This window comes from Schistosoma mansoni, chromosome 1 (genome assembly GCF_000237925.1).
Source record: "Schistosoma mansoni strain Puerto Rico chromosome 1, complete genome".
Lineage (NCBI taxonomy): Eukaryota > Metazoa > Platyhelminthes > Trematoda > Strigeidida > Schistosomatidae > Schistosoma > Schistosoma mansoni.
In genome coordinates, this window is record NC_031495.1 from 13,892,399 (window position 1) to 13,903,006 (window position 10,608).

The 10,608-nt window shown below is 43.1% G+C and overlaps 1 protein-coding gene across 1 annotated transcript in view; it reads left to right on the forward strand.

Moving 5' to 3' along the window:
* Window positions 1-767: 767 nt before the first annotated feature.
* The window catches only part of Smp_035460 (putative nicotinate phosphoribosyltransferase), a gene marked incomplete at its 5' end in the record, with an annotated part of 29,597 nt that continues 19,756 nt past the window's right edge, over window positions 768-10,608 (forward strand). Inside the window, 2 exons of the mRNA XM_018793339.1 lie at window positions 768-921; window positions 1,427-1,637. Coding sequence (XP_018647862.1) covers window positions 768-921; window positions 1,427-1,637 — 365 coding nt within the window. The remainder of the gene's footprint in view (window positions 922-1,426; window positions 1,638-10,608) is intronic.

Consider the following 10,608-nt stretch of genomic DNA (forward strand, 5'->3'; position numbering starts at 1 on the left):
TAACGTATAACGTGATAAGACCGCCAATCAGAGAGCAGCGAATTATCGATTGGAACAGTGATACACGAAAACCGTATGAGCAGTCTAGAGTACTTGTCGGTCCTGCTTCTGCCTAGCCCATCCAGTTAAGTTCAGAACAGCCTCTGCGGTATGAATCATTATATTTCAAACATACTGAGTTTATATACCAATCAAACTGACCACATCGTACCATAAATTAGAAAATAACATATATACAAGATTTAGCCAAATTTGACTGTGAATAGGGGAACAGTAATCAATAGACTGGGTGTAATTCATGAATGGTAAATCGTATAACAATAGTTCATAGTTCAAAATAAAGCTCATGACAAGAGGGACACGAATATGAATACTTTAGTTATTTAGCGATTATACGATGAAAAGTATACGCATAATATTGGTTCATAAATAGATCTCAAAGTTACCATTCACTATTGTTATCTGGACATAACAGGATGAGGATTCAGAATCGTCCTCAATGCATCCCTCCTACATGTCGAGGGTGGGGACAGTCAGCTCTCCCTCTCGAAATGCTCTCACATAGCCACATGAATACAACCACTGGTCGGGGAAGTCCTACTAACTACCTTCTCGTGGCGAGTGAATTTACTTTTTATCATTCTCTCTTGCAGGATTCCTTCATGCTACCTTTCCCCTTAACTCTTTCACACCATTTTCCCATGATTTAGTTTGTCTATCTGTCCTAAAATAACTTTTATCTCTTTTCAGATTTCTATGAATTAACAATGTCATATGCTTATTGGAAAGCTGAAAAAGCCAATGATACTGCAACTTTTGAAATATTTTTTCGTAAAAATCCTTTCAATGGAGAGTTCACTATATTTGCTGGTCTTCAAGATTGTATTGACTATTTAAGTTCGTTTAAGTTCACTCAAGATGGTAAGTGGAACAGAATTTACCTAGGCAGATTAAAATTCTACATTTCATGTTATGCTATCTCTTGGAATAAACGTGATTTATGGGTTATTACATTTGTGCTCTTTCATGTATTGCATGTTCGGTATTAATATTTAATTGACAAAAGTACTCTAATAGCTCAAAAGCGTACTGAAAATAATACATCGACCCCAACTGAATTCAATAAACGAATATATATATATATATATATATATATATATATATATATATATATATATAAAGCATTGCTGAAGGGTTCCATACTAGAATACATCAGCTGTCCAGTGCCTCATGGTCCTCATCGATTGTCTGTCTTAGGTTAGTCCAACCGGTAAACTTTGAAACTTAATCTCCAAAGTCCGTTCATACTAACTACAGTAATATGTTACGTGTTGATTCATCTTTTTTTCCTAAAATGTATTACTAGTATTTTGCAATAAACTCTAAATCACATCAATTTTTCTTTTATATTTCTAAATAACATTAGATATTGATTATTTGCGAAAAGTTATGCCATCAACTGTTGATCCTGATTTCTTTGATTATTTGCTTAGTATTGACACAAAGGGATTATCGTTATGGTCTGTTAAAGAATGTTCAGTTGTTTTCCCAAAAGTTCCTATTATGCGAGTTGAAGGACCAGTAGTATTATGTCAACTTGTAGAATCAACATTATTGAATTTGGTTAATTATGCAAGGTAATTAATATATGCGTATCTTATTTCATTATCACTTCATTGTTATGATTAATTGATGTATCTCATATTTCAATTGTAGATTCATGTACTCCACTTTAATATATATACTTTGGCACTACCATGGTGCATAAAACAGTCAGACAGTCATAATGAATATAAAGCCTGGTTTATATCTGGGTCACCCCATTTGCTGTACCACATTAGCCAGGCGAGATGAAGTTAACGTGATGAATAATTAATAAATCTAAGTGATATATTAGTAGTAATAATTATAAAGATGGGACATTGAAAATATAGTTTTAAAAGACAAAACGAAAAGATAATACTGGAACTGGAGATGTAAAGGAAAATAAGGAGTAAATGGTTCTGCGATAATATGACTGATTCTGAGCCATATCACTCAGTATGTGCAACCTATTCAGACTTATTAAAGAAACCGGCATTAGGAACCCAACTATTAGCGAAACTATCTCAGACAAAGATGGGCATATCATTCATTCTCAATCCAGGAGATTGGATCGATGGGCAGAACACTTTAGGGATCAGTTCAACTGGCCTTCAGCCACACTTCAGTTACCCACGATCCCCAGTCGTCCTGAATGGCAAATTGAGGTAAGTCCTCCAACTCTCTACGAGGTTGAAAAAGCTATAGGAAATCTGAAGCGAGGGAGAGCCGCAGGCCCTGACAGGTTTACTCCTGAGATTTTTAAGGATGGTGGTCCAGTACTAGCAGCGAGATTGACTGAGGTCTTAGGTAGAATCTGGGAACTGGACGTAATTCCATCTGACTGGTCCCAATCACTGATTGTGCCAGTCTATAAGAAAGGACAAAAGTCCTCCTGTGACAATCACAGAGGAATCAGTTTGACTAATATAGTGTCTAAAATATTAGCTTCAATGATACTTGGACGCCTAACCAAAGCTCGCGAAGAGCAGACTAGAGAAAACCAAGCTGGTTTCCGACCTGGACGTGGTTGCATAGACCAGATATTCACTCTACGTCAGGTCTTAGAACATAGACATACATTCAGACGTCCCACAATAGTAGTATTTCTTGACCTTAAGGCGGCATTTGACTCCGTTGATCGTGAGGTTCTATGGCAGTGTTTGTCAGTGAAAGGAGTACCAAAGAAGTACATTAACCTCATAAAGGCTCTCTACTCGAACACAACTGGTCGAGTTAGAGCCTATGGCGAACTGTCATCAGTCAGTCAGTCAGTCACAACGTAGAACTTCGTACGTACGTACATCAGTTCGAGTTGCCATACCACATTAGCACAGAGATGCAGTTGTCGATTCAAATCCCATAGTGGTAGAAGAAGTAGGAGTATAATCAGAAATCCAAAAGATTAGGGGTTTCAAGAAATTATTGAAGGAGTATAGTACAGTGAAATAAATTTGGAAAGAGAAAAAGATAAAGACATGAGGAATTCAGAAGATTAGAATTTGGTAGAACACAAAGAGTGGATGCATCTTCGCCATTGCAAACGATTTTGAGCCATGTCATTCAAGGTCTCTAACCATCGGTTGCTGTCATCTCGCGAATCCCAACCAGGTAGTCTACACCTACCAACATGGCCCAGTCCACTTGTCAGTGACTTCATTGATTTGTGCCACGTTTTGGTCTGGCCACCCCTAGCTTTCTTCCAACCTACTCCTACACCATGAAACATTGCACGTCGGGGCAGTCGGTGGTCGGGCATACGTAACACATGTCCCAGCCATCTCAACTGATGAAGTTTCACTACTTCATCAATCGATTTGCCATCCCTACCTAGTACTCGTTTCCTAATAACTGCATTACTTACCCGGTGGTCCCAGGATATACGAGCAATCCTTCGAAGACACCTATGATCGAACACTAGTAGCCTACGAATATCCTCTACTCTTATTGGCCATGTTTCACTGCCATAGAGTAGGACGGAGCGAACTGCTGCACAGTAAACCCGTCCTTTGGTTGCTAGACGGATATCTCGCCTACGCCATAAATGACGCAAGTTGGCGAAAGCTAGACGAGCCTTCTGTATCCGTGCTGAGATTTCGTCACATACCAGACCACAAGGGCTGATGAGACTTCCAAGATAAGTGAAGTGGTCTACACGCTCAACTACTTCACTCCCTATCATTAGTTCAGGTGTCGATGCAACCCAATCCTGAAGTAACATTTTGCACTTCGAGGGAGAGAATCGCATTCCGAACATGCCTGCATAGTTGCTTATAGTGGTCAGAAGACTCTGCATGTTGTCAGCGTCTTCACCGAGTAAAACTATGTCGTCGGCGTATTCTAAGTCGACAAGTGAGTCTCCTGGTAAAAGTTCAACTCCTGGAGGTTTAGCTGATGAAAGTGCTATCTCTAAAAGTAAGTCAATGACAAAGTTAAACAAGAATGGGGAGAGTGGACAGCCCTGACGAACGCCACTTGTGGTAATCAGTTCTGATGACAGTTCGCCATAGGCTCTAACTCGACCAGTTGTGCTCGAGTAGAGAGCCTTTATGAGGTTAATGTACTTCTTTGGTACTCCTTTCAGTGACAAACAGTGCCATAGAACCTCACGATCAACAGAGTCAAATGCCGCCTTAAGGTCAAGAAATACTACTATTGTGGGACGTCTGAATTTGTGTCTATGTTCTAGGACCTGACGTAGGGTGAATATCTGGTCTATGCAACCACGTCCAGGTCGGAAACCAGCTTGGTTTTCTCTAGTCTGCTCTTCACGAGCTTTGGTTAGGCGACCTAGTATTATTGAAGCTAATATTTTAGACACTATATTAGTCAAACTGATCCCTCTGTGATTGTCACAAGAGGACTTTTGTCCTTTCTTATAAACTGGCACAATCAGTGATTGGGACCAGTCAGATGGAATTACGTCCAGTTCCCAGATTCTACCTAAGACCTCAGTCAATCTCACTGCTAGTACTGGACCACCATCCTTAAAAATCTCAGGGGTCAACCTGTCAGGGCCTGCTGCTCTCCCTCGCTTCAGATTTCCTATAGCTTTTTCAACCTCACAGAGGGTTGGAGGACTTACATCAATTTGCCATTCAGGACGACTGGGGATCGTGGGTAATTGAAGTGTGGCTGAAGGCCAGTTGAACTGATCCCTAAAGTGTTCTGCCCATCGATCCAACCTCCTGGATTGAGAATGAATTATATGCCCATCTTTATCTGAGATGGTTTCACTGATATTCGGGTTCCTAATACCGGTTTCTTTAACGAGTCTGAATAGCTGCCTACTGTTACCTATTGCCGCTGCCTTTTCCATCTCTCTTGCTTTCGCTACCCACCACTGTTCACGATCATTACGTAGACTTCTTATAAGCCTGCGCTTAAGTTGACTCCGCTCTTCGTTATGCTCAGAGCCAGGTGGGATGAGTTTACGAGCATCTATCAGTGCGGTAGATGCTGCCGAGATCCATTGTTTCTCCCTAACGTTATGGTTTACCTTATTAGCGGATATCACTGCTGATTCCACAGCTTTTCGGATGTCATTCCACGCTGCCTCGGGGTGGACACAACTTACATGGCTGCCTAACTGTTTTTCTAGTTGTTCCTGAAATATATTCTTAGCTTGCCTACCATTAAGTAGAACCCTTAGAGGTTTCCCTGCAGTGTCTTTCCTACGTCCAGTAAGACGCAGATAGATACGTGCTCGCACTAGAGCATGATCTGAATCTAAGCATGTGCCCCAGAATGAGCGACAGTCTTCTATCGAGCCCCTCCATCGGTGGCTGATAGCGATGTGATCTAATTGGGTCCAACGTTGGGACGAATTCGGGGGTCGCCAGGTCAAAAGATGTTTTTCCTTATGCTTAAAGTTAGTATTTGCAAGAAATAGGCGGTTATCTGAGCATAGCTGCAACAGACGGTCGCCATTATCTGTTCTTTTCGCCATGACACCATAAGATCCACCCAGGTGTCCTTCCCTTTCACTTAGTTTACCTACTTGAGCATTAAAGTCACCTGCTACTATTACTACATCAGAACGCCTAGCTTCTCGGAGAAGGTCAGAAAGTTTCCTGTAGAACTCATCTTTTATATCGTCTGAGCTGCAGTCAGTGGGAGAGTAGGCAGAGACGACGAAGAGGCAACGACGAATTTCCCTATCTTTCCGAGTCCTTACTGATCCGTTTAGTCGAACAGCGCATAGACGACTGTCTACTGGGATCCAGTCTAAAAGAGCTAGTTCTGCCCTAGGACTTAATGCTATACCTACTCCAGCGAGGCCACGGGAAGCAGCGTCAGGGCTTCCAGATACACGGAGCGTGTATCGAGATGAAACTTTATTTTGATTAGGTGCGGTCAAATGAATGACACTACTCGGATCTTGTATGCGCGTTTCGGAGACGCAGCACACATCGATGGTGTAAGATTCTAGAGTTCTAGCTAAGGAAGCCTGTTGTCCTATTTGGCACAATGTTCGGACATTAAAAGTTCCTATATGTAGTTTAGAGCGTGGTTTCAAGAGACCAGGAATAACGTTCTGTGTACTCGAATCGTTTGCCCTAGCGGTGCGACGCGATAAAAGGACATGGGAAGGGTTAGTCGAGGAGATAACAGAGTTATTAGGTGTAGGAAGGATTTGAAAGCGACCAACTTGGTCTTGTGTGCAGTTAAGGGTATGAGGGCTAGTATCACTTCCCGGCTGCCCACACCGTGGAAGGGTATTTCTTGAGGGACCTGAAAAAGAAGTTGGATTAGTGTTGGTCTTAACGACCTGGGAGCGTGACCGCAGTGCCCAAGGGACATCTGCTTGAGGCCGGTCACGCACGGCCTTTTTGTGGGGGGTTTTTGACGTGTTAGCTCCGTTCTTCAAAAAAAACCTTACCGCCGGAGACGGAAATCCGTGGGATAAGGCGAGGTGTGCATTTTTAGGGTCGACCTTTTCTAACCCCACCCCTCCTTGTGGGAAGGCAGCATCGCTGTCATGCTGGTTGTCTGAAGGAAACACCTTACTGCTTTCACACCTCTGTACAGTCAGCAGTACGACTTCGCCTTCGGACCTTGGGATTGCTGCTTTTAGTCTCACCGCTCTTCAACCGACCTGTCTGGCATGGTAGGACCTTGAGGAACGATTGTTCCAGCCAGCATAGCTCGATTGGATCATCACGATAGGCAAGCCCGACCACCACGTCAAGGTAGCAGCAACGGTCGGGAACTGTCATCAGAATTGGTCACCTCAAGTGGTGTTCGTCAGGGCTGTCCACTCTCCCCATTCCTGTTTAACTTTGTCGTCGACATGCTTTTGGAGATAACACTTTCATCATCTCAATCTCCAGGAGTTGAACTTTTACCAGGAGGCTCACTTATTGACTTAGAATACGCCGACGACATAGTTTTATTTGGTGAAGACGCTGACAAAATGCAGAGTCTTCTGACCACCATAAGCAACAATGCAGGCATGTTCGGGATGCGATTCTCTCCCTCGAAGTGCAAAATGTTACTTCAGGATTGGGTTGCATCGACACCTGAACTAGTGATAGGGAGTGAAGTAGTTGAGCGTGTTAACAGCTTCACTTATCTTGAGAGTCTCATCAACCCTTGTGGTCTGGTGTGTGACGAAATCTCAGCACGGATACAGAAGGCTCGTCTAGCTTTCGTCAACTTGTGCCATTTATGGCGTAGGCGAGATATCCGTCTAGCAACAAAAGGACGGGTTTACTGTGCAGCAGTCCGTTCCGTCCTACTTTATGGCAGTGAAACATGGCCCATAAGAGTAGAGGATATTCGTAGGCTACTAGTTTTCGATCATAGATGTCTTCGAAGGATTGCTCGTATATCCTGGGACCACCGGGTAAGTAATGCAGATGTTAGGAAACGGGTACTAGGTAAGGATGGGAAATCGATTGATGAAGTAGTGAAACTTCATCAGTTGAGATGGCTGGGACATGTGTTACGTATGCCCAACCACCGACGTGCAATGCTTTATAGTGTAGGAGCAGGTTGGAAGAAAGCTAGGGGCGGCTAGACCAAAACATGGCATAAATCCATGAAGTCACTGACAAGTGGACTGAGCCATGTTGGTAGGTGTAGACTACTTGGTTGGGGTTCGCGAGATGATAGCAACCGATGGTTAGAGACCTTGAATGACATGGTTCAAAATCGTTTGCAATGGCGAAGGTGTATCCACTCTTTCTGTTCTCCCAAATTCTAATCTTCTGAATTATTTGTGTCCTTCTCCTTTTTCTCCAAATTTATTTCACTGTATTGTACTCCTTCAATAACATCTTCAAACCCTTATCTTTCACATAATGCTTATACTCTTACTACTTCTACCAATATGGGATTTGAATCGACAACTTCATCTCTGTGCTAATGTGGTATGGCAACTCGAACTGATGTACGTACGTACGAAGTTCTACGTTGTAACTGACTGACTGACTGTATGTGCAACCGTTGGTTACGATAGTCACACGAACCTCAAGGAGGTAGTTTTCATCTTCTAACTTGGTTCTGCCTATTAACCAATGACTCTATGAACTGATGCTACGTTCTGGTTTGGCTCCTAATTTTCTTACGACTTACTGATACGCCGGAGTGAGGTAGAAGTGTTTCATCTTACATATTAGCTATTGAATACTGAATACCTTGACCAATAAGCCACTGCTCACCTTAATATACACGAACATTTAGTGTTTTGTCGATATTAGGGATATTTACGACTGGTTTGTAGTATATAATATGTTTCAAAAGATATTCAAGGGATTATATGACTCGTCACAGGCTTTTTATTGAGATTATAAACAGAGGTTGTTTAGTCAGGTTTGTGTATATGGATATTAGTTTGACTCGATAACTTTCAGTGTGAGGTTGTGGAGATTGCTAAACCTTTGATTGAGATCATGAACCGATGAATGTTAGACCACCATTGAAAACCTGGGAGCACTGAACGGCCGTCTCGTCCTAGTACGGGACTCCTCAGCAGTGCGCACCCAAGGCCACTCACATGTGATTCGAACCCAGGACCTTCGGTCTTGCGGGCGAACGCTTAACCTCTAGACCACTAAGCCGGCATCCGACGGTGTTAATGTCTGACTCCAACCAATCCACAAAACTGCGCGACCATCTTCCATTGTTTGAAGTAGGTACCCGTCTCTACCTGACACGGATTAGCGCGCGAGACCAAAGGTTCTGAGTTCGAATCCTACGTGGGTGGTTATGGATGCACACTGCTGAGGAGTCCAATACTAGGACGAAACGGCCGTTCAGTGCTTCCAGGTTTCCAGTGGTGGTCTAACACTTATCGATTCAACTGGAGAATCATTGAAATTCATGCAGGACTGAGAAATTCGGTAATACTTATCCGTAACTATGCACGCAGCGTCTTTGAACTAATCACAGAGGCCAAGTTCAAATATTTGGCGCAACATAATTGTCGTGGACATAAATAGATTGCATAGTTTACATCAAGAACTGACCTTAGTCAAACAACCATTTAAAACCAGGAGACGTTGTACATCTATTTCATCCAGGGGCCAGAATACCCATCAGTGAGCGGTGGAGTTGAACCGTGTTGAATATGATATAATTACCCACGAGCGTATTGGAGGACGATTGCTCAGTATAGCTAATTGGTGAAAGCCAGAGATGTTAACCAACAGAAACCAACTCAGGAGTCTGAATGTCAAACTCTCGCAACGGGACCTGAAGGTCCCGAGCTTAGTCCCCTTTGGTGGGGTCGTGGGTACGTAGTGTTGAGGAGTCGCGTACCAGGACGAGACACGTCCAAGACTTCTTGGTTTTATTAGTTTTCTTCCTATGATCAGTCGGTGGTATAAACCATATGACTCATCGATCTTTAAAAACCTTTTACATTAATAAAAATAGATTTCTTGATTATTTAACTCCAAAAATACTGAAAATTAGGGCTTTTATTTTACATAAACGACTCTGAACGGGATTAATCCACGTAAAAAGATTTTAAAAAGCTTTTTTTTCTCTCTGCGATATTTGGATATCTCATATTTTGGTTAATTACGCTATTCATAAACGAAAATGAAATCTGTTGGAGGCAAGCTTTTATCTATACTTCAATAAACTACAATTTTACGGCTTTCAAGTTCCAAACTCCGATTTCGATACTATTTTGACTGTTAGTAGTAGTGTGGTGTGAGCTACTGATATCAACATAAGTAGTATATATGGTGAGTAAGGAATAGAATATCTGACAGCAGAAGATTGAGAAGATCAAGAAGAGAAGAACAGAAATAAAAAGCAATTTGTGTGAAAATCCAGGAACAATGAAGCCTGAGGCAATTGAAGAACATTTTGCAAATAGTGTATCATAGCATGGTTTTTGTATTTTACCAAGTAACGTTGTAATTTGTGCTAAATACATAGTTGGTTGTCCTCACCTGTGTTCTCATTCACAACATTTGGTGTCGCTGCCTCCAAGGATGAAGATCCCATGGCCGAAGGAATTTGAGGACGGAGATGTGATGAGCTTCCTGAGGGAGTTCGAAGCCGTGGCGGAGCTGGTGGGAGTGAAGGAGCCGAAGGCGAAGACGGTGGTGCTGGGGACGCTGCTGAGAGGCAGAGCGAAAGCTGTATATGACAGCCTGGACGGTGCGGGCGGCAAGACGACATGGGAGGCAGTCACGGAGAGGTTGATCGTGGAGTTCGATAGCCCAGTAGACAGAGAAGAAGCACTGCGGAAGTTCCGAGTGGCGAAGTTGCCGATCGATGGTGATCCGCTGGTGCTGGCCGTCGAGCTTACCAAGTTGCTGCGTCGCGCGCTGCCAAATCTGGATGAAGAGTCGGAGGCACAGTTGTTGGCGTCGCAGTTTATCGAGAGCGTGCCAGTTGCCGTTTCCCAGCAGCTGAGACTGGTACACGCCGCGCAACCTATGGATATCAGTGAGCTTGCAAAGGTGACGCGGCAGTTGATGACACGAACAGTAGCTCCGGTCGCGTGCGAAAGTCAGGAGATAAGCAGCATTGAGAAGAAGATTAAGAACTGCAGCACGAGATTGC